This window comes from Emys orbicularis, chromosome 1 (assembly GCF_028017835.1).
Source record: "Emys orbicularis isolate rEmyOrb1 chromosome 1, rEmyOrb1.hap1, whole genome shotgun sequence".
Taxonomy (NCBI): Eukaryota; Metazoa; Chordata; order Testudines; family Emydidae; genus Emys; species Emys orbicularis.
This window is the reverse complement of record NC_088683.1, coordinates 331,045,441-331,069,895: the sequence shown is the minus strand read 5'-3', so window position 1 is coordinate 331,069,895 and position 24,455 is coordinate 331,045,441. Positions and strand designations below refer to the sequence as shown.

The 24,455-nt window shown below is 46.6% G+C and overlaps 1 protein-coding gene across 1 annotated transcript in view; it reads right to left on the bottom strand.

The window, feature by feature from the left end:
* ARHGAP20 (Rho GTPase activating protein 20) overlaps nt 1-22,838 on the bottom strand; it is a 104,373-nt gene extending 81,535 nt beyond the window's left edge. Inside the window, exons 1-2 of the mRNA XM_065423358.1 lie at nt 22,740-22,838; nt 3,886-3,971 (exon numbers count right to left, since the gene is read on the bottom strand). Coding sequence (XP_065279430.1) covers nt 3,886-3,971; nt 22,740-22,838 — 185 coding nt within the window. The remainder of the gene's footprint in view (nt 1-3,885; nt 3,972-22,739) is intronic.
* Between the last annotated feature and the right edge of the window lie 1,617 nt (nt 22,839-24,455).

The window sequence follows — 24,455 nt, the reverse complement described above, 5'->3', positions numbered from 1 at the left end:
TAGGTTGTGTTCTGTGCATTTTGCCAGGAGAAGAATTCTGTTAGAATTGGTCTTACCCACTCCTTCCTTTCCGATCATGCCATTCCAGAGCTCCGAGTCACGTCCAACTCTTGCATTAAAATCTTCAAGGAGTATGAATGTGTCCTCTTTGGGGATGGTGGAGAAAATTTGGTCAAGGTTGGCATAGAATCCTTCTTTGGTTTCCTCATCAGCATCAAGGGTTGGAGTGTATGCACTGATGAATGTTGCATGCTGGTTCTTGGCAAGTTTAAGGCAGAGGGTCATGAGTCATTCATTGATGCTAACTGATAATTCTGCGAGTTAGCTGACAATTTTGTTTTTGATGGCAAAACCAACGCCCTGGATTTGTCATTCATCGTCACCTGTTTTTTTCCAGAACAAAGTGTAACTACCACACTGTTCCTTGAGCTGTCCTTCTGTATGTCCAGTCTCACTCAGTACAGCATTGTTGATGTCATGTCTCCTGAGTTGTCTGGCCATGATTGCTGCTCCTCACTCTGTTTGGTTATTTTTCGGTGTTCATCTAGAAGCTCACTTTTCCACCTTGGGTGACCCTGCCTGGAGTGCGAGACTCCCAGCGGCACTGCTCTCAGGAACCTGGGAACAGTCATGCCGCTCCACATCAAGGTCACAATCCACTGGGGCAGTCTTTTCAATAGATTTCTAGTGTAAAACATGCTCAAAGTACTTCAAATGCAGCCATCTAAATACGTGAAACAGTGCTAGCATGATCATCCAGTGTTACTTTGTGAAGACAGACAGGCTGGGTTGTATGGAGAAGAAGAAGAAAACCAAAAATAGGAGGGAATATTTTCATCCTTTGGAGGCAATGGGCCATATTCTACTGTTATTCTGGTGTAAATCCGGAGTAATTCCATTGGTATCAATGGGATAATACCAGTGTAAATCTAGAGTAACAGCCACACAGCCCTAGATCACAGCACTATAACAACCATCTTATAAAACATTCAGACTCTTCTATACTCTAAATTTCTGCCAATTGCCATGATATGTAATTCACTGAAAGCTAAAACAGCCACCTCCAGACATCAGAATGGTTTCTTTAAGAAAAAAAATACTGTGAATAACTTTTACATTGCCTGAAGGCAAGTTTGCCCTGCACTTGCATTTTATTAAGTTGTGCCATATGTAGTCTGAGGACACCTGAGATATATAAACTGCTATTGAAATATGAACAGACTCATGTTTCTAAGTATTTCCTGCCCTTATAAAACCTTTGCACTTGCTCATTAATTTCAACAAATATTGAGGCGAACCAGCTGTTGAGGTGAGACGATTCAGATAAAATACCTCACAGACGTATGCCAACTTTGCATGGGATCTTATTATCTACAAGTGATTAATCAACCATTAAGAAGTCAGTGTATTGGAGTACTGACATTGGGGATCACTGCCAGAAGGAGAATAATGGATTTTGCTTACAACAAAAGGGAACTAAGTGCTAAAATAGCTTAGAGAGAAAATATTTGGAGATTAGAAAACAGTCGTTTTGTTGTTCTTTAGCTCTCTTAAAAAGAGAGAACACTTCATAAGAGTTAAACATTTACACAACAAGCAGAGCAGGAAGTTCAAACTCATCCAGTTTATTGATGAAGAGGAATGCATTTTGTGCAACAGAAGAGGAAAGCTGAATAGGCTAAGATAGAAATTACAATCCCAGTGAAAAATGAAGATACCGGACGATCCAAAGGGTTACCTTGTATTCCTTTCTAAGGGTACAAGCCTGCTTCTATTATAGTGAAGGAAAGTTCTGTCACTGAACTCAACAGAGCAGGTCCTAAAATTTTAGGACTCTCTGTTGGTAGAAATGGCTAATGATTGATTTTTGGGGGGATCATTATAAATGAGACCCATACTATTGGAAAAGTCCATTATCTGAGGACAGTGGGACATAACACTTAGCTCTTTTATAGAGTTATCTACATATTGAAAGCACCATACAGACATTAACTAAGCTGAGCCCTTGCTTATCCCTTCCAAGGAGATGATACTGAGCTACTGCAGATACAGCTGGCTCTAGTCACAGGACCATTGCAGGCAGGGCCGGCTCTGGCTTTTTGGCTGCCCCAAGCAAAAAAAAACAAAAAAAAACTAAAAACAAAAAAACGGGGCAGCCAGAATAGCAAAGCAAAAAAAAAAAACCCTGTGGCGCGGCCGGAGCGCGGGTGCAGGGGGACCGGCTGGGGGGGGGGAAGGGGACGGAGAGGGCGGGAGGGCTCCGCTCCGGTCTGCGGGGAGGGAAGGAAGAGGACTGCCCTGCAGGGTGCTCCGGCCCCCTACAGGGGGGGGAAAAAAGCAGCCGTGCCGCCCTAAGATTGGGCAGAATGCCGCCTCGAACAATCTGCCGCCCCAAGCACCAGCTTGCTCAGCTGGTGCCTGGAGCTGGCCCTGATTGCAGGGATGGACAGACGTTGAGCTAGATGCCAACAAGCTGAGGAAAACTCTGAAGACAAAGTATTGTGGGAGCCTGTCCCTGTGTGTCCAATCACACCCTCAAGCTGTCACCACTCACAGTATACAGGAAGATGCACACCCCTCTCTGCTTTGAGAAATTCAATTGTGCATGAAAAAGTGTTTTGTGAAATCACAAATTTTAAGGCAGTTGCAAAGATGGTGAGGAAATAGTAAATAACAGATAATAAAAATGAGTTACCATACAGTCTGAGTCATAACTAACTCCTTAATGAGGAAGGTAAGTAACCTGGAAACTAAAGTAGAGCAGTTAAGTGACTTGCTCATGGTCACAGAGGAAATGTCAGAGCCAGGCTAGAACCCATGAGTTCCTGGCTCCCAATCCCATGTTGAACTGCTAGACTGCCCAAAGTAGCATAAACATTATTTAAAGAGTTTTTTCTCTGTTTCTCCTTTTGATTCAAAGACAATAAAAAGACCTGTAGCAGCTTCTAGTACTTTCAATTTACTTTCCTTTGTTTTTTTGCAACTCTGATATTTTCTCAGAATTCTTTTCAGATTTTTCAAGTGCTGTGGAATTCCACTGGATGATAAATATGGATCCAGGTATTAAGTAGATCAAACAGCAAATTTTCCAAGGCCCACACATTAATTCCCTAAATTCCACACCACAGTGTGGGAGAAAGTGAGTCTTTGCATAGTTGTGCTTTAATTTTCCTTAATTATGCTTCTCAGTAAGGTTCTCCATGTAGTCTGACGTAATAACATTCTACTTGACTGTTCACTATTTCATAAACATTGGTACTTTGCAGGTTTCAAGTCTATTGAATTGTTAATAAGATGCCAAGATAGCACAAAAGGAGAGTTATGTACAATAATGTATCATAGAAACTTAGCTCATACAGCAACTGGTACTGAATTATACTTAGTGCTGCATAGGGGCATGGGTGGGGGGGGAATGAAAGAGGGAACCATTCACCCTCCCTCCCTGCCCATTCCATCACCAGAGCAGGCAGCCATGATTTGGTTTCCAGTGCAAAAGAAATGGGGTTGACTAATGCTGCCTGATGGGCTGAGGAGCTCAAATAAGGCAGGCCTGGGTGTGGCTGGAGAGCAGCTATGCTTGCCTCCTTGGCATATCAGCCAGCATTAGGACAGCTGTGCTAGAGAGCAGCACTGAAAATGCCTTTAAAAAGATGCAGCAAGAGCCACCTCTTAATGCACGCCACGCCGCACCTCTGGCTGCTTTATGCCTTCCAGTAGATATTATGCCAATGTAGCTAGCAGTGAAGGACACCTCCTGCTACTCCTCAATATGGCTCTGCCTGAAGACATAATTTAGCCTGCTTTGAATAACTGTTTGTCAAAAACATCTCAAGATTTGGGCTCAGGAACTGGAAAAAGTACAACCAGCAAAATACATCAACTCACCTGGTGATAGTTCTGGACTTATTAAGTGCTTTGCTGAGGACCAGAGATGGTGCAGACTGACGTCTTTGAGCCAGACTCTTCATCTTCTGTTTGGAAAAAGAAACAAAAAGAACCAGAGGTGAGATTTTAAACACTAACTGAATGTATACAGACATTCGGCTCCTGTCTCCATTAATCTAACTGGAGTGTGATCTCTAAAGACTGATAACACTAAGTGTCAGCATTAACTACTTAATTGCTGATTATTGGATAGAATGGGAAAGTGAATGGCAGTGAACTCACAGAAGGCAGAGAAGAAATAGGGGATTACTGCAGGGAAGGAATAAAGGAGGGGAGACACAGACAAGGAAGATATAGAGAAAGACAAAGGATGGGGAAGAAAGAGGGGGAAAAGAGAAAAATAGCAGTAGTTCTAGAGAGCAGCGTATTTTTCTATTGAGTGAAGTTGAGTATTACAATAAAGTGCAAAATAAATAAGATTATTCTTCCGCAAGGAGGAGATTTTCAAAAGCACCCAAAGGATTTACGAGTACACATTACATTGACTTTCGAACAGACCACTGTTCTAATCACTACCATTCCCCTCAAACAGGCAGGAAAAAAACCTAGATTTCCTGACCTCTCCGACATTCTGATGTCTAGTAATTAGTTGGCAAAGCATGTGTGACATCCCCCTCTAATGGCTGGCCCTCAGAAAAGATAAGTTACTTTTTAGCTCAACTAATAGAGGTCTGTGCTGGTGATCCAGAGGGCTGGAGGGTTCCAACTCTGCTGATTTGCAACCAGGATCCACCCCAACTCTGGTAGTCATGGTAGATTTTGTTTTTTCCAGTTTTCTTTTTTAAAAACTGGTGTATTTAATTCACCTAGTGAAGAAGCATTCTTAAATACAGATTCTATAGTTTAAACAAAATCACTATAACTTGTCTAACGTGGCACATTGTGCAGCAAAACCCAGGTGTTCCACAGTTTGGTCATTTGTCACACACTTGGATTGCGTGTGTCATGCACTGAAGGTTGAGAGAGATGCCCTTAATCTATAGCTTCTAAGACATGTGTCTGTCCTTACAAGCTTTGATATAAAAATATGCAACACTAGAATTTTCCTTTAACATTGTTCCAGATCTCAGGATTGGTGACCATGGAGAACAAACAAAAATAAAACTCTTAAGATTCATCCCATGACTGTTTTCAGCCAATCGTGATCCAGGATTTTCTTCCTTTATGCTAACGATAACCACCGAACACTATTAAACATTTTAGAGGACTATTGATTCTTCTGACAATTTGTATTCTTAATATAGCACAAAACTTGTTAGGGCAAGTTCATATTACATTCTTCACTGAGAGGGAAAACTATGCAATGCTCCATTGTATCCTTTCTTTAGCCAAGCAGGGAGACATTGATCAGTAATCATAGCAGTGCATTTGTTGCTGTGATGATTTTTTATACTTGCTTTTCTATTCATGCAATGTGTGCTTGTTTGGTTATAATATATTTGTCTGGTAACAGACACTGCTCGTATTAAGGCTTTCTTATACAGCAGTGGTTGAATTTCCATGATAAGCTTGATTTCTGGTCCAACTCTAAAATCTACCGAAAATACTATCCATTTTGATAAGTTAGAAGAATTCTAACTTGGTCCCAGGCCTATCTGATTTGAAGTTATGCAGGTAAGGGTTTAATAGACTGCCATCCTAAAAAAAGATTTCCAGTGCTTTTTTTCCACTTTATAGCAGAAAACAGAGAGAAAATACCTTCTTTGCTGAATTCTTCTAGCTGAGAACTTGTGCAAAGGATCAAACATTGCCTGATTACAATAAAATCTCATAGACTTTAAGGCCAGAAGAGACCATCATGATCATCTAGTCTGACCTCCTGCAGAACACAGGTCAGAGATTTCACCCAATAACTTCCAAAGACTAAGGACTGTGTCTTTATAGGCATTTTCAGTCTTGCCAACTTCCAGTTTTATCGCGAGTCTCATGATATTTGGTGGTTTTCTTAAAGCCCAACCTCCTGGAGTCATGGGATTGAATGAGAGTCTCAGCAATGATTTTTAAAAGATTTTGGACCTTGTGGGAGAGAAGAAAAGTTAGAAAATGTGACCCCGCAAAGGCCTAAAGAAACAGAAGACAAAGTGAACAAAAAGATTAGTATTTTTTAAAATCTCATGATTTTCGGGAGGCTGACTCATGATTTTTTAATGCTTGGGGTTGGCAATACCAGGCAGTGCCTACCACAACGGGACCCTGATCTTGACTGGGAGCCTCCAAGGGCTACAGTAACATAGAATAATAATAAATGAGTATCAGACTCCAGGAAGTTCAGAATAGGACTCAAATCACTGCTGTAGACATAAGCTTTCAAGTCTCTAGCCTTGCAGAGAGAGGCCTCAAAACATAAATAGATTGCTAAAGAGGCTTGCCATAGGAAAAAGGAGAATTTCCCAACCAAGACTGAAGTTAGTCAGGCCATCTGTTTGTAAATGAAAACACTTTAAAAGTAGTGCTCAACACAACTATAAAGTTCTTCTAATTTTTATTTATTTAGACAGATTCCTAGTTTAAAGAACAGAGAGTGGGACACAATTAAAATTAAGTTAATTTAATTAATCTATTCTGTGGGGGAATGAGACAGCTTTCTGGTCTAGTGAGCTGCACCCAAGACGTCGGTTATCTCTAGCTTCCCTACCCGTGTTTTTTTATGCACATACACACCCTGAGGTCTCGTGCTGGCAGCACTTAGGAGACCTAAGAGGATCTGTATGGCAAGGAAGAGCAAGCAGAGGGCAAGGGATTAGTGGGAGGAGTGGCAACGGACATGGAGCCAGCATTTCTCCATATACAAATCCCATATGTCCATATCATGAAATTGTAACATTTTTTTAAATAAAGGAAAGTAGTATGGTAACAAATCCTCACTGGCAGAGGCATGCAGATATGAAACATTATAAAATCAATATCCCATGAATAAGGCTATGATTCAGTCACGGGTATTTTTAGTAAAACTCATGGACAGGTCACAGGCAATAAACAAAAATTCATGGCCTGTGACCTGTCCATGAGTTGTACTATAAATACCCCTGACTAAATCTTTTGGGGGGGGGGGAAGGAGGGTCGCTGCTGGGGGGGGTGCATCTGGGGGCTGCTGCTGGGGTGGGGTGGACAGCGGCACCAGCTGCTGGGGGCTGCCAAGCCAACTGCAGCTGCTCTGGCCGCCCCGGGACCGCTGCCGGGGGCCGCTGACAATGGCTGCTCTGGCCGCCCTGGGACTGCTGCTGGGGGACGCCGAGCAGTGGCTGCTCAGGAAATGGGGCCAGCTGCCCGGGGCCTCCCAAGCAGCGGCCGGAGCGGCTGTCCCCGGGACCACATGAGCAGCTGCCCCAGAGCCAGCTGCTTGGGCAGCCCTGAGGTCAGCCACACTGGCTGCTGCAGAAGTCATGGAGGTCGCGAAAAGTCACGGAATCCGTGACTTCTGCGACCTCCGTGACTGACACGGAGCCCTATATGATGCACATTTTTAGTACTCTGCATGCAAAGATGGTAGGCTGGCATCTGCAAGGGGCAGAGTTAAGGTACTGTATGTCACTGTACATTTACATACTTTCATAGGTGTGGGTTTCTTCTAAATTTTACCTTATCGCTATGTTTCTTGGGTTTCTGTTTTTTTAAACTCAAACCACAGAAATGAACCTGTAATCTTAATTTCACTTAAAGTTTTCTGTTGGGGTTATAATACCATTTTAAAGTGTTATCGCTGCAAAGAAACTGTACAAACAATGCCAGATCCTCACCTGGTATGAACTAGCATAGCTCCATAGATTTCAACTGAGTTATGCTAATTTATAGGTTCCGGCCCAAATCGTTTAACAAATTAGATCTTGTAATCTTATTGATGGAAAGATGAGCAGTAAAACTGCAAGCCTTTACTCTGAGTATCAACCTAGTCATCTGCTCCAGGGAAGTCTATTCCTAAATGCTGGCATTAAACTAATTTTGGCTAGTAGTTTAAGTGGACAGTCACTTTATATTGTGTTGCTCAATTATGGCATTAATCTCCATTCTGTGAAAAAGCTAATGTACAAAAGTTCTTGAGTGGAGCGCTTTTTTTTAAACAAAACAAACCTAACTGAAAATATAGCACTTTCTTATGATTTCTGCATAGTATTTCATTATATTAGGCCTGGAAAGAGATCAGCAGAGCATTTGTTAAGTAGAGAACATACACAAAAATTCATTGCACATGTGATTTCTTTTGTGGGGAAAAATAATTAAACACTGTACCACTTACATCTGGTATCTTATAATTTTTATGCGCATCTAGAGAAGCAAAATAGGTGTCATTCTTTTCCAGGTTAGTGCAATGAACAGACATCCTTTTTCAGCTACTTGATAGCTCTACCATTCTGATTTATGTAATATTTTTACATATCACCCTCCAGTCTCACATAATGCTGATACTATTAAACTATTTAAGGCCCTGATCCTCAGCTTGTTCTACATCAGGGGTGGGCAAACTTTTTGGCCTGAGGGCCGCATCGGGTTTCATAAATTGTATGGAGGGCTGGTTAGGGGAGGGGGTCGTGGCCCGGCCCCCACCTCCTATCTGCCCCCCCCCCCCAGGACTCCTGCCCCATCCAACCCCCCATTCCCTGATGGCCCCTCTGGGACCCCTACCCCATCCACACAGCCCCGCTCCCTGTCCCCTGACTGCTCCCGGACGCCCGCCACCCCATCCAACCCCTCCTCTCATTCCTGATGGCCACCCGGGACCCCTGCCCCATCCCCATCCCCATCCAACCACCCCTTCTCCCTGTCCCCTGACTTCCCCCGGAACCCCTGCCCCTGACTGCCCCCTGCCACCCCATCCAACCCCGCCTCCTTCCTGACTGCCCCCCCAGAATCCCTGCCCCCATTCAACCCCGTTCCCCCCCCCCCCCGACCACCATCCACACCGCCGCCCCCTGACCACCACCCCGAACTCCCCTGCCCTCTATCCAACCCCCCCTGCTCCCTGCCCCCTTACCGCGCTGCCTGTTGCACCAGTAGCTGCAGCGCTACAGCTGCGCCGCCCAGCTGGAGCTGGGCCACGCTGCCGCCGCCGCCACCACACAGCACAGAGCACCGGGTCAGGCCAGGCTCTGCAGCTGCGCTGCCCCAGGAGCTCACAGCCTCACCGCCCGAGCATTGCGCTGGCGGCGGAACAAGCGAACTGAGGCTGCGGGGGAGCAGCGGGGAAGGGGCCGAGGGCTAGCCGCCAGGGCCAGGAGCTTGGGGGCCGGGCAGGACAGTCCCACGGGCCGGATGTGGCCTGTGGGCGTTGTTTGCCCACCCGTTCTACACAGACAGACCCCTAGTCCCCAACGTGCAACTAAGTTTTGATTTACTTCTTTTGTGATCATCCTAGCATAATGTTTTTTGTCATGCTCAAATAATCTAAACTCACTCAATACCATATTTAGATTAATACGTGAACCTTGCTGTGTACTAAAGAAATCAAAGAGCTGGTCCAGCTCCCATTTAAATCAATGACAAAGTTAGAGCAGAATCAAGTTCACAGAATGTATGTGTGTTCACAGAATGAATATTGCTGATGTATTCCAGCAAGATACAAAGCAAGAATGTCAGATGTTTTTTGGACAATAAGACACTTGCTTTTTGAGGAGAGGATGGGAACAGAAGGGCTTGCAAGCTTGATAATGAAATATGGAACCTTTGGCCTCTAAGCCAATGGTTTGAACTCAGATGAAAAATCAATACCATTTGAGGATGATTCAGTGATCTATGTGAAATGGACGAAGAACTCAGTCTATCCCTAGCGGATAGGTGACCACAACACAAACACCACCTCTGTAAAAGGCAGACACCATTGTTGGCTCACTCACTAGAATCCAAAGGATTGTATGTGTCTGGAAACTGAATTAACTTCTCCATCCCTACAAGTGGGTGAGGATTGAAGCACAGTGGCTAGCTACTGCAACCTTCACCCACACTATTGCTGCTATACCTGTTCTGCAAGCAGAGGATTTTGCTCTTTTGCATGGTAAATCTGGACCGTTCAATAGGGTGACCAGATGTCCCGATTTTATAGGGACAATCCTGATATTTGGGGCTTTTTCTTATATAGGCTCCTATTCCCTGCCACCCCCATCCCGATTTTTCACACTTGCTGTCTGGTCACCCTACCCTTCAACTTTTAATGAAAAGAAACCTGCCTTAAACAAAACTCACTCTATAAAATCTTTACGTCAGTAAGAATGGTTAATGATTTCATTCGTACAAACTCTGCCCTCTTGATGTTTGAAGTAACAACAAAAATATCTGGGCATACACGCCTTATGGTTTAGTTATGTCATACTTAATTCATGTTTACAGACTTTTAAGGAAGCCTATACCAAGGTTTACAAATAATTGTTTTTACTAAGACTAAAAAAAAGCCCCAAAATATTCCTCACTGCCCAACAGTTTATCTTTCAAGATCTACTTGTGCATCAGCACTTTGAGTATATTTCACAGCTAGATTGCACAGGTATCACTAGGCCAGGGTTTCTCAAACTTCATTGCACCACGACCCCTTTCTGACAACAAAAATTACTACACAACCCCAGGAGATGGGACTGAGCTCGCCCGAGCCCTTCCGCCCCAGATGGGGAGGCCAAAGCCCAAGCCCAACTGCCCCAGGCGTGGGTGGAAGGAATGGGGCAAAGCCAAAACCCAAGGGCTTCAGCCCCAGGCAGTGGGCCTGTAACCTGAGCCCCGCTGCCCAGGGCTGAAGCAGTTGGGCTTGGGCTTCAGCTTTGGCCCTGGGCAACGGGGCTCGGGCTTTGGCCCCAGGCCCCAGCAAGTGTAAGCCAGCCCTGGTGACCCCATTAAAACGGGGTCCTGACCCATAGTTTGAAAACCGCTGCACTAGGCTATTTATAGCTTAGTAGGTAATAAGCCCTTTATGTTGTTTATTTCTGTTTTCTGCATGCCTTAATCTAATATTTTTCAAAATCATACAATACACATTGAATATAAATAAATTAAACCTCGAGAAGTTCACTATTTCTTCAGTAGGACAACAGGGTTGTTTATAACTTTCTATCCCGTTCTTGACCCCTTTTAATCAGAATTATTCTGATTGCTTCGTGAGTTGACAGTTCAGCTGTTATTAGGTTTAGCCTGTAGTGAGTGTGTGTTTGTGTGCTCCATAAATTTACAGAATGTAAAATGTCCTTCTCAGGGCTCATCTACCATAAAGGTAGATCAAGTGAATATTTAGCAAACTACTGAGTTATTGTTTACACTGGCAACATACTTTTACTTATTTACTTACAAGGACTTTCCCAAAAATAAAGTCAATTTAAGAGGGCTAACTAAGGCCTGGTCTACACTACGAGTTTAGGTCAAATTTAGCAGCATTAAATCGAATTAAGCCTGGACACGTCCACACGACGAAGCCCTTTTTTTCGACTTAAAGGGCCCTTTAAACCGGTTTCTTTACTCCACCTCCGATGAGGGGATTAGCGCTAAAATCGGCCTTTGCGGGTCAGATTTGGGGTAGTGTGGACGGAATTCGACGTTATTGGCCTCCGGGAGCTATCCCACAGTGCTTCATTGTGACCGCTCTGGATAGCACTCTCAACTCAGATGCATTGACCAGGTAGACAGGAAAAGCCCCGCGAACTTTTGAATTTCATTTCCTGTTTGCCCAGCATGGAGAGCACAGGTGACCACGCAGAGCTCATCAGCACAGGTAACCATGATGGAGTCCCAGGATCGCAAAAGAGCTCCAGCATGGACAGAACGGGAGGTACGGGATCTGCTCGCCATATGGGGAGACGAATCAGTGCTAGCTGAACTCCGTAGCAGTAAACGAAATGGCAAAATATTAGAAAAAGTCTCAAAGGCCATGAAGGACAGAGGCCATAACAGGGACGCACAGCACTGCCGCGTGAAAATTAAGGAGCTAAGGCAAGCCTACCACAAAGCCAGAGAGGCAAACGGAAGGTCCGGGGCAGAGCCGCAAACATGCCGCTTCTACGTGGAGCTGCATGCCATGCTAGGGGGTGCAGCCACGACTACCCCAACCGTGTGCTTTGACTCCATCAATGGAGAATCACGCAACAGGGAAGTGGGTTCGGGGTAAGAGGAAGATGATGATGAAGACAATGAAGATAGCTCACAGCAAGGAAGCGGAGAAACCGGTTTCCCCAACAGCCAGGATATATTTATCAGCCTGGACATGGAACCAGTAACCCCCGAACTCACCCAAGGTGTGCTCCCAGACCCTGAGGGCACACAAGGGATGTCTGGTGAGTGTACCTTTGTAAATATTACACATGGTTTAAAAGCAAGCGTGTTTAATGATTAATTTGTCCTGGCAATCGCGGCCAGTACAGCTACTGGAAAAGTCTGTTAACGTGTATGGGGATGGAGCGGAAATCCTCCAGGGACATCTCCAGAAAGCTCTCCTTCATGTACTCCCAAAGCCTTTGTAAAAGGTTTCTGGGGAGGGCTGCCTTATCCCGTCCGCCATGGTAGGACACTTTACCATGCCAGGCCAGTAGCACGTAGTCTGGAATCATTGCATAACAAAGCATGGCAGCGTATGGTCCCAGTGTTTGCTGGCATGCAGACACAATCCATTCCTTATCTCTCTTTGTTATCCTCAGGAGAGTGATATCATTCACGGTCACCTGGTTGAAATGGGGTGATTTTATTAAGGGGACATTCAGAGGTGCCCGTTCTTGCTCGGCTGAACAGAAATGTTCCCCGCTGTTAGCCACGTGGTGGGGGGAGGGGTGAAGTGATCATCCCAGAGAATTGGGTGTGTGTGTGGGGAGGGGTAGTTGGGTTTGTGATGCATGTTAACCCGGAAACCACAGCCCCTCCTTTTACATTGCAAACCCATTTTAAATGGCCAACCCAACGGGTGATTGGTATGGGAAATGAGGGCGCTACTGTTTGAAACCATTCCCACATGTTAAGAAGGTTAAAAAAGCCAAAAGACTGTGGCTTACCATGGCTGCCTGCAAGCCGAAATCTGTTGCCTGGCACTGCGTGAGTGACCTCTCACACCAAACCGGCCCTCAATATAAGAGGAAAAATGCGACCTTGTAACGAAAGCACGTGCTGTGTAATGTGAACAGCAAAATTTAACGTGAAAGAGTGTACCCATTGTTCTCTAAAATGTGTCTTTTTTAACCACCTCTCCCTTCTCCTCCACCAGCTGCAAATGTTTCTCCTTCACTGAGGCTAGTGAAGATTAGAAGGAGAAAACGGCGGACTCGGGATGATATGTTCTCGGAGCTCCAGATGTCCTCCCACGCTGACAGAGCACAGCAGAATGCGTGGAGGCAGTCAATGTCAGAGTGCAAAAAAGCACAATATGAACAAGAGGAGAGGTGGCGGGCTGAATCGCAGGCTGAAGAGAGCAAGTGGCGGGCTGAAGAGGATAGGTGGCGTCAGCTTGCTGACCGAAGGCAAGAGTCGATGATCTGGCTGCTGGAGCATCAAACTGATATGCTCCAGCGTATGGTTGAGCTGCAGGAAAGGCAGCAGGAGCAGACACCGCCGCTACAGCCCCTGTGTAACCAACAGCCCTCCTCCCCAAGTTCCACAGCCTCCTCACCCAGACGCCCAAGAACGCGGTGGGGCGTTCGGCCACCCAGTCACTCCACCCCAGATGATTGCCCAAGCATCAGAAGGCTGGCCTTCAATAAGTGTTAAAGTTTTAAACTGCAGTGTGTCCTTTTCGTTCCCTCCTCCCCCACCCCTCCCGGGCTACCTTGGCAGTTATCCCCCTAGTTGTGTGATGAATTAATAAAGAATGCATGAATGTGAAGTAACAATGACTTTATTGTCTCTGCAAGCGGTGCTCGAAGGGAGGAGGGGAGGGTGGTTAGTTTACAGGGAAGTAGAGTGAACCGGGGGGGCAGGGCGGAGGGTTCATCAAGGAGAAACAAACAGAAGTTTCACACCGTAGCCTGACCAGTCACAAAACTCGTTTTCAAAGCTTCTCTGATGCGCACCGCGCCCTGCTGTACTCTTCTAACCGCCCTCGTGTCTGGCTGCGCATAATCAGCGGCCAGGCGATTTGCCTCAACCTCCCACCCTGCCATAAATGTCTCCCCCTTACTCTCACAGATATTGTGGAGCGCACAGCAAGCAGCAATAACAATTGGAATATTGGCTTCGCTGAGGTCTATCCGAGTCAGTAAACTGCGCCAGCGCGCTTTTAAACGTCCAAATGCACATTCCACCACCATTCGGCACTTGCTCAGCCTATAGTTGAACAGGTCCTGACAACTGTCCAGGCTGCCTGTGTACGGCTTCATGAGCCATGCATTAAGGGGTAGGCTGGGTCCCCAAGGATCACGATAGGCATTTCAACATCCCCAACGGTTATTTTCTGGTGTGGGAAGAAAGTCCCTTCCTCCAGCTTTTGAAACAGACCAGAGTTCCTGAAGACGCGAGCATCATGTACCTTTCCCGGCCATCCCATGTTGATGTTAGTGAAACGTCCCTTGTGATCCACCAGGGCTTGCAGCAGCATTGAAAATTACCGCTTGCAGTTTATGTACTCGGTGGCTTGGTGCTCCGGTGACAAGATAGGGATATGGGTTCCGTCTATTGCCCCACCACAGTTTGGGAACCCCATTGCAGCAAAGCCATCCACTACGACCTGCACATTTCCCAGAGTCACTATCCTTGATATCAGCAGGTCTTTGATTGCCCTGGCAACTTGGATCACAGCAGCCCCCACAGTAGATTTGCCCACTCCAAATTGATTCCCGACTGACCTGTAGCTGTCTGGCATTGCAAGCTTCCACAGGGCTATCGCCACTCGCTTCTCAACTGTGAGGGCTGCTCTCATCCTGGTATTCTGGCACTTCAGGGCAGGGGAAAGCAAGTCACAAAGTTCCATGAAAGTGCCCTTACGCATGCAAAAGTTTCGCAGCCACTGGGAATCATCCCACACCTGCAACACGATGCGGTCCCACCAGTCTGTGCTTGTTTCCCGGGCCCAGAATCGGCGTTCCACGGCATGAACCTGCCCCAGCAACACCATGATTTGCACATTGCTGGGGCTTGTACTTTGTGAGAGGTCTATGTCCATGTCAATTTCCTCATCCCTCTCGTCGCCGCGCTGCAATCGCTGCAATTGCCTCCTCGCCTGGTTTTGCTTTGGCATGTTCTGGCTCTGCATATACTCCAGGACAATGCGCGTGGTGTTCATAGTGCTCATAATTGCCGCGGTGATCTGAGCAGGCTCCATGATCCCTGTGCTATGGCGTCTGGGCTGAAAAAAGGCGCGAAACTATTGTCTGACGGAGGAAGGGAGGGAGGGGCGAGTGACGACATGGCTTACAGGTATAGGGAATTAAAATCAACAAAGGTGGCTGTGCATCAGGGAGAAACACAAACAACTGTCACACAGAATGGCCCCCCCCCAAAGACTGAACTCAAAACCCTGGGTTTAGCAGACCGTTGATTTCACGGAGGGAGGGGGAAGCAAATGAATACAGAACAAATCTGGTCCATCTATTTTTTACATCTTAAGCTGGCAGCAGACGGTGCAGCATGACTGATAGCCATCGGCATCTTCTGGGTGCTTGGCAGGAAGTGCTGTATTACGACTGCTAGCCATCATCGTCAAGACGGTTCAATAGGACTGCCGGCAGGACTGAGTCTCCAGGAGACAAAACATGTCTGCCCAGGTGCCTCTGACCGAACTCACTGAGGAATATGATGATGATGGATATCAATCGTAATACACCCTCCACTGCCAAAAGGCAAGGAGCTGCTGCTGTGTAGCAATGCAGTACCACGTCTGCCGGCACCCAGATGACATATGGTGACGGTGAGCTGAGCTGAGCTGAGCGGGCTCCATGCTTGCCGTGGTATGTTGTCTGCACAGGTAACCCAGGTAAAAAGGCGCGAATCGATTGTCTGCCGTTGCTCTGACGGAGGGGGAGGGGCCTGACGACATGTACCCAGAACCCCCCGCGACACTGTTTTTGCATCATCAGGCATTGGGATCTCAACCCAGAATTCCAATGGGCGGCGGAGACTGCGGGAACTGTGGGATAGCTACTCACAGTGCAACGCTCCGAAAGTCAACGCTAGCCTCGGTACTGTGGACGCGGTCCACCGACTTAATGCACTTAGAGCATTTTATGTGGGGACACACACAATCGACTGTATAAAACAGATTTCTATAAAACCGGCTTCTATAAATTCGACCTAATTTTGTAGTGTAGACATACCCTAAGAAGAAAACAATTACAGAGGCATGAGAGGAAAGAGACATCAACACAAGAGGATGATCGGGGTGGCAGAGTGCACAGTAAGAGACAGAGACTAAAAGCAAAGTTGGGGTAGGAAAACAGAAGATCAGTAAGAGAAATTATGAGCAAGAAAAGATGTGCTATCAGCAGTCATACTACTACCCTAGATCAAAAACTCTTATGGCTTTAATTTAAATCTGGCAGGGAGATCTAACTATTATGTTGTTTCAAATGTTGGTGGGAAGGAGGAATACTAACAAAAAAATGGAGAAAGGGGTTGTAGCGAAAATGAATGCTAAATATTCAAGTCCTATTGCCAGCAGTGCTTCAGCACTTCCTTGCTATCCTCCCCTTCTACTTTATTCCAGTTATTCTACTACCGGGCAAATGCGTGCATATACACACACACAGCAAGAGGAGGATTAACACTTGGTACAGTTGTGTCTGTGCTCCTGTAGTGCAGGGCTTTCCCAGTGGCAGTTTAAAACTGACAAACCTCATATAGTTCTTGTCTATGTCAAGTGGCTACTGGGGAAGTATTGATGTGGCAGAAATCCCATTTGGGGAACTAACAAAATGCAGGCGGGTGTGAAAGCTGCAAATCCCATCCTCTTACATTCATCTTAAAGCCTAGTTTCTTCCCATCATTTGAAAGAATACGGGGAGCAATCTCACACACCCAAACTTCAATTTAATCTCTGGCAGGATTTTCTGAAAGGCCGGAAGGGTCTCAGGAGTTATGATAGGCATCCACTAAGCATGTGTCTCATGTCACCTTCCTCAGGTGTCTGATGTTTGCTCACTGTACTGAGTGCATTCATTTCCCTGATGTACTGACATAGATGGAGCAGGTCACAGCTAGATTCCAAGGTATCTCTGCCTTTCGTTACATGTGTCAGGCTACAAAATGTAAATATGCAACTATCCTGTCTCCAGGTGAAGAAGAGGAGACAAAGGAGTCATAAATACTAACAGAGCATAAATGAGAGCTTACCTGTGAGTACAGATTGTACACAGGAATCTGCTAGACACATGCATGAGAAGCAGACAAAGGATTCTAATAGCCTTAAACTAATATAAAAAAGGAAAAAGGCTGCCTCTGCTTCCTTAACTCATTCCCCTTGTACCTAGATACTGCAAGCAACTCAGTCAAAACAAGATGTGACATATGCAATTCCTAGGTACTGGGGACTACAGTTTTTATTGAGGACTGCTACTACGTTGGAGTGAAAAAACAAGGCCAGGAAACTCAGGAACTGGGACATCATTTTATTCTCCAGACATATAACGTTCTACTTTTCCCATGGATGGCCACCCTCAAAAAAGAATCATTAATCCTGGACCCTTGACAAAAGCAACATTGCTGGGCACTGAGGTACAGTACTATGTTATCATAAATCAATACATGCCATATAACTGGCTCATTCCTAAACAGCAAGTGCATTAATGATTTAGTTAATCTTAACTACATGCTATTTTCAGTCCTCATTTGTCTTAAAATTGCTCATATCACCTTAAACATATGCAGTAATTTTCCATTACAGGGATAACAGTGTGTTGTGAGAAGTGTCCCTAGGCAGCCAGGATTCCAGTTATCATTAGCAGTAATATTATTATAGTACCACCCAAAGGCCCCAAAATCTGACCCCCTTGTGCTAGGCATGATACAAATTTATGGGAAGATATAAACCGCACCCCAAAGAGCTTACACTCCAAAATAAATAAATGAATATAAGGGCATGGGAAAGGGATACAACATACAAGCAATGTAATTAGGGTATTGGCAGGTATATAGAGAAAACAACAAAATGTATTTGCCTATTTTTACAGGGGGATGAAGAGGCAGAGAAAGGGGGAAGTTATACTTTCCCCTGCTTATTCTAATATTGCTCCCTAGTTTTTTAACTATATCCACCAAGTACAAGTTTCTGCATCATCTGAATTCTTCCTTCCTTAGCATAGTAAGCAACAGCCATACCCGTGATCACAACAATTGCATCAATATAACTATATTGGTTTTGAAACAAATATCCTCAAATCAGCACAAAAACCATGTGTAGACTAGCCCTCAAAAGTCAGGTCCTCAGCTGGTGTAAATTGGCATAGCTCCTCTGACGTCAATGGCGCGATACCAATTTACACCAGCTTAGAAACCGTCTTAGGATTTTTCACAAGCACAACAATATTAGTTTGCACTTCTATATCAAATGTAGAAGTGCAAAGTATTTCAAATGTCTCTAACATAGATTGACGATGCCTCACAAAATCTCTGATGTAGGCAACTACTTATATCCATTTTGCATCTAGAGAAGATGAGGCATGCAGAACTTTTGCTATTTGCTCAAAGTCACACATAAGTAGATGGCAAAGCTGGGAGCAAAACATAGGCAGCTTCCACCTTCCAGCCCTATGGTTCAACAGAGATCACACATTCCTTCTATTTGCTTTGACAACTGCATGCAAACTAATAACTTAAGATAAAATAGAGTTCTGAGAAACACAGAAGAGCGTAACTATTTCTGCTAAGTAAGCTTAATTCAGACTCTGAGTAAAATACAGTCATGATAAGAAGAATGAGTAATTTAGTGACTACTGATAGTCTCTCTTTTATTTCGAGAGGGTTCATGTCAGGAGGTTAAAGCCATTTTAACATCTTTAATCTTAAATATCATATTTGCATTAATCTCTCTCAATTTGCATTAGCCCTGTTTTGATCTTTGAGATTGTCACCAGTCTCTATACTGATCTATTACCAACTTGCTCTCCCATATAATTTCATATGTAACCAGCACACAAGGGAGTTTATCTCCCACTGTAACAAGAAGGATTCCATCCATTCTTCTGTTATATGCACACTGTAAGATAATTACCATAGATATATAGGTACTTACAGAGTATCCATCACTGTAGTATCTAAGCAGTAACGATACCTCATTTGAGATTCCATTCCATGCAAAACTAGGGCCAGGCCTTGACCTCTGTTGAACTAGTGTAGAAAGATCATAGGCAGCCTCTTCCTCACTCATGCAGCAGGCCAGGTTTCCAGTGCAGTACTTAAAGAGCACTAAGGACGTGGACCTATAAAAGCCACCACATCATCAACTCAAAAGCCAATATATGCAGAGTCGAGAGTGTGACCAACCTTACCCCCACCTAGCATGCAACATGCCATCTGCAGCATTTACAAGCCAGAGGCACAAGCTGCTTCTTTTCAAACATACATATCCCACTTTGTATGCTTCCACTAGATGGAATCCTGACATGGCTGTCAGGATCTGTGGGAAGTGGGCATGCTAACCAGCATCCTTGCCCCCTCTCAGCACTGGCTAGAGGCTGAGCAGAATTTGGGCGGTAAAATCCCTTAGCCTGTAACCTCCTTGGAGCAAGGTCTGTCCTTGAGTGTTTGGAAAGTGTCACCATTAATAACAATGCACTATTACTTTATATTATTTACATCCAAAATGCTGAATTACACATAGGAGGCTGTAGTAAAATACTTTGAATCTCACAGCATTTGAAGCTTCCTATCATTCTATTGTTCTTGTTTCCCCTTTATTTCACAGGGCATTTTGGCTTTCACAGGTTGCAAGGTATAATATGCACAGAGATTACATTCAGAAAATGGGGAAGGAACAATAGAAAAAAAAACTACCTTCAGGGACCACATTTTAGATCATAGTATTTAGAGATGGAAAGTGTCTATTAGATCAACAGCCCAAACAGCCACGGCAGGATATAGTTCCAGTTTAAGGGGGTGTAGCAGATATCTGACACGTACCATTATGGGATATTTCACTGATACTACATTTGATCTTAGCCAAAAATATTCTAGGTGATTGTTTTATCTATAAAAACAACAAGGAGTCCGGTGGCACCTTAAAGACTAACAGATTTATTTGGGCATAAGCTTTCGTTAGTAAAAACCCACTTCGTCAGATGCACGGAGTGAAAATTACAGATGCAGGCATTATTATACTGACACATGAAGAGAAGGGAGTTACCTCACAAGTGGCGAACCAGTGTTGACAAGCTTATGCCCAAATAAATCTGTTAGTCTTTAAGGTGCCACCGGACTCCTTGTTGTTTTTGTGGATACAGACTAACACAGCTACCCCCTGATACTTGGTTTATCTATACATTTTCACTTGCTGCCACTGAACTGGGTCAGAACAGTGGCTGGTTACAGTACTGCAGCATGCACTTTCAGTCTGGTTGCATTCACTGTCAGACAGATAGAAAATACAACACTTTTTATTGCCCCTACAATTGAGATGTAACATACAAGCTTTCTGGCCATGAGGATTGTTTCTTCAGGTGGAGCAGCATTATGGAGAGACTAAGATTTGTAGCTGCCCTGCAGCTCCGCACTGCTCTTGTGGCCAATAAAGTTCCATGCCTAAGCACAAGATTGAATACAAGCATGTCCTTTAGCAAAGAGGTTTCACTCCCATCCTAACCTGATATAATTAGGGCTGGAAAGATTTATGAAGGGCATTCCCAACCCAGCCAGGCATTATAATCCCAAGAACCAATCTGGCAGTATTGTGTGTAATTCTCTAAGGAAAAGGTATTTGTTTGCATGAATTTAACGACATTTTAATGCAAACTCTGTATGCAAGAAGAGATTCCTATCCAAACTCCATGCATCTGATGAAGTGGGTTTTAGCCCACGAAAGCTTATGCCCAAATAAATTTGTGTCTCTAAGGTGCCACAAGGACTCCTCGTTGTTTTTGCTGATACAGACTAACACAGCTACCACTCTGAAACCTGGGTTCTCTCAGTGAGCTTCAAATGGAAAAATAATGCACAATATGCAGAGCTAAAATGAAAAAGGCGATCCTATTTTACATTGTGGTGAGAATATGGCAGAGACAACATAACTGGCTGTATATTACAATGGAAACTTAGCATCCAACATAATCAGGCCAGGAAACAAACAAACCCTAGCTCTAGCTGTAAAATGAGATTTTGAAGATGGCTTTGGATATGAGCTGTGTCCGATTTTCCTATAAATGATGGAACACTATTGGCGCTTATTTTCTTCCTCGGAAACCTCTTTCTTGTTTCTTTCAATTTAAAAGCGCGTGGGGCAACGTCCAGAGTCCTCCCCCGCGCAGACAAGGAGCAAAGTAATTACAGAACAAGGAGCTATTCCGAGTCGCGTCGATCTAATAAGTAACAATCACCTTCAACCGCGTCTCTCTCAGTCACCACCTAACATATACGGACATCTCTGGTTTGTGCCACTATCACTCACGTTCATGTCAACAGCTCCTTTGAAACAAACCCCGTGGCTTTTCCCTTAGACACAGCATGGATCATTATGGCAAATTACTAGAGAAAACAGCTAACGGCAATCATCACTGTCGCAGGCAGACACAGCACAGGGAAACGACCCGTGCCGAGGGTGACAAATGCCCCTGGATTCAAACAAGCAGTGTCAGCCGCTTGCCCCAAGTAACACATTCTGGGGGACGCAGCGTATGGCAGGTTGGATTTCGTGGGTCTTCTTTGCGATTACTTTAAATAAATGGCTCGTTCAGCCGGGGACAGAGCGGATCCGGCAAACCACAGCTTTACACCAAGCTGCACCGCGCGGCCAGCGCCAACCCGAGGGGGAGTCCGGGGACATCCTGCAAAGACAGGGCCGGGGACGCCCCGGGGCTGCCATGGGAGAGGGAGGGGCGTTAACGCTATGGGGCGCGGGGCGTATCGTCTCCGAATAGGGGCACAGGATAAGGGATGGGGAAGCGGGGCTTCCTCCTCCGCACTGATGCCCGGGAATTGGGGGGGGGGGGGAAGAAGGTAATGAGGGCTCTCTCGCTTCCTGCCCGCCCGGGAGTTTCGGGATTATGGGGGTGTCCTCGGGGCTCTCCGCTGCCCGGGTGCATTTGGGGGGGGTCGGGGCTCTCCGCTACCGAGGTGCATGTGGGGGGATGCGGGGCTCGGGGCTCTCCACTAGCCGGGTGCATCTAGGGGAATGAGGGGCTCGGGGTTTTCCACTACCCGGGTGCATCTGGGGGGATGAGGGGCTCGGGGCTCTCCGCGACCCGAGTGCATCTGGGGGGATGAGGGGATGAACGGCTCGGGGCTCTCCGCGACCCGGGTGCATCGGGGGGGGGGGGGATGAGGGGCTCGGGGCTCTCCGCTACCCGGGTGCATTGGGGGGGGGGATGAGGGGCTCGGGGCTCTCCGCGACCCGGGTGCATTGGGGGGGGGATGAGGGGCTCGGGGCTCTCCGCGACCCGGGTGCATTGGGGGGGGGATGAGGGGCTCGGGGCTCTCCGCGACCCGGGTGCATTGGGGGGGGGTGAGGGGCTCGGGGCTCTCCGCGACCCGGGTGCACTGGGGTGGGGATGAGGGGCTAGGGGCTCTCCGCGACCCGGGTGCATGGGGGGGGGGTGGATGAGGGGCTCGGGGCTCTCCGCGACCCGGGTGCATTGGGGGGGGATGAGGGGCTCGGGGCTCTCCGCGACCCGGGTGCACTGGGGTGGGGATGAGGGGCTCGGGGCTCTCCGCGACCCGGGTGCATTGGGGTGGGGATGAGGGTCTCTCTCTCTCTCTCTCTCTCTCACCTTCTTGCTCTCGGAGGCTGCGGAGGCTCTGGACTCCCCGCTCACAGAGGACGAGCGCCCCTGCCCGACGTGATCCTGTTGCGGGGACATCGCTTCCATCAAGCTCCTTTCCCCGAGCGGCCCGAACTCCCGCCGAGGTCACAGGCTCATCCCTCCGGCAGCGGCGGGCACTGAGGACCCCGCGCGGCGGCTGCACCATGGACAGTGAGGCTACGAGCGAGCGGGACCACAGTGCGTCGGACACCCGCTCCGATAGCCCCGCCCACTCAGCCAGATGGCTCCGCCCACACACCGCTCGGGAGCGCTTTCCCTGTCCCCCACCCACCTCCCACGCAGAGGGCCGCGGCTTGGCTGTGGTTACTGCGCATGCTCAGCGCGCGGCTGCTCAGTGGCAGGCCGCGCGGGGGCAGTGGAGCTGCAGCGGCAGGTGTCCCCGCCGCAGGGCTCGCGCTGCCCGGACGCGCCGGGCCCTGCGCGTTCCCTGGGGGCCGAGCCAAGCGTTGTAGCGCCTGCACCGGGGATGCAGCCCCTGCCTGTGTGAACGGGCGCGACTCCGTGCGCAGGGGAGGCTGAATTTGACGCTGTAGCTCTAGAGTCACGAATCAGCGAGGCAGTTAGTGAGTGTTAATATGCAGCCTCCCCGCGGGCACACGACATTTGCAAGCAAGACTCGTGCCCCACTCAGTCGAGCACCCTCTGCAAAGCCCCATTCAGCTGTCAGTATTTTCGAAGCATTTTTTTCTCTCGTAGGGTTGAATACCAAGATGTTGCTTTCTGTTTATAAATAGCCTGCTGATGTGCTCTAGACACTAGACTGCTCCACTTGCGCAGATGGAACACAGGCTGGTTTATAAAGCAAATGCTTCTGCTTTTAAATACATTGTTCAGGCCGCAGTCTCCCCTTTCCATCTAGCCACCCACCGAGAGGAAATAACCCGAAAGAGCTGCAGACTTGGGGTGCAGTTAGGAAAATCAGGACCAGAATCCCTGGCTCAGGAGTCAGGTACACGCTGCCTCTGTCTAACCACACACCAGTTGGTTCCTCCTGCCTGCAATACTGGCAGCACAGCTGGCTCAGTCTCATCTGTAGCTCCCAGCAACGCTCATGTGTCCCCGTCCAACCTGGGAGATCACATTTCGTAAAAAGGGAAGCAGCATAAATTACAATTAGAGAAGGGAACATTGTACAGAGCATGTTTGTTCCCCAGCACTTCCTTCCAGGGGGAGGACATGAACCTGTCCCATGTGGAGCTTATGCAATATGCTGTTGACACTGAAGGGCTCTTGATGGCTAGACAGTGGGGTGAAGTGGGCACACCCCATAGCCACCTTTCCGTGTTTTGTATTCCCACATTCTAGCCCTATTTATACACAACGATCTTGTTTTTGCACTCCTTCACATACTACAGTGAAGAGGAGCCTAAGTTCTTTGGTAAGCGGAAGTGGCTATTTAGTGGCATTTTGTTTGAATGTGTAAAAATTAGTGTAAATGTGTAACACTACTTCGGAATCAATTGCTTCCACCATGTTTTTAACTACTTCTGGCATGTCAGCTACTGCATCTATTTCACTATATGCTACATGATTCAAAATGCTCAAACCCCATACTGCTTCCTTTTATAATTTACCCTCTCACTGGACACTAGCTGTAAATTAACTTTGAATCTAGGAGAAGAGTTATATGTAAAATTATTTGAGCTAGGGGCTATCATTTAC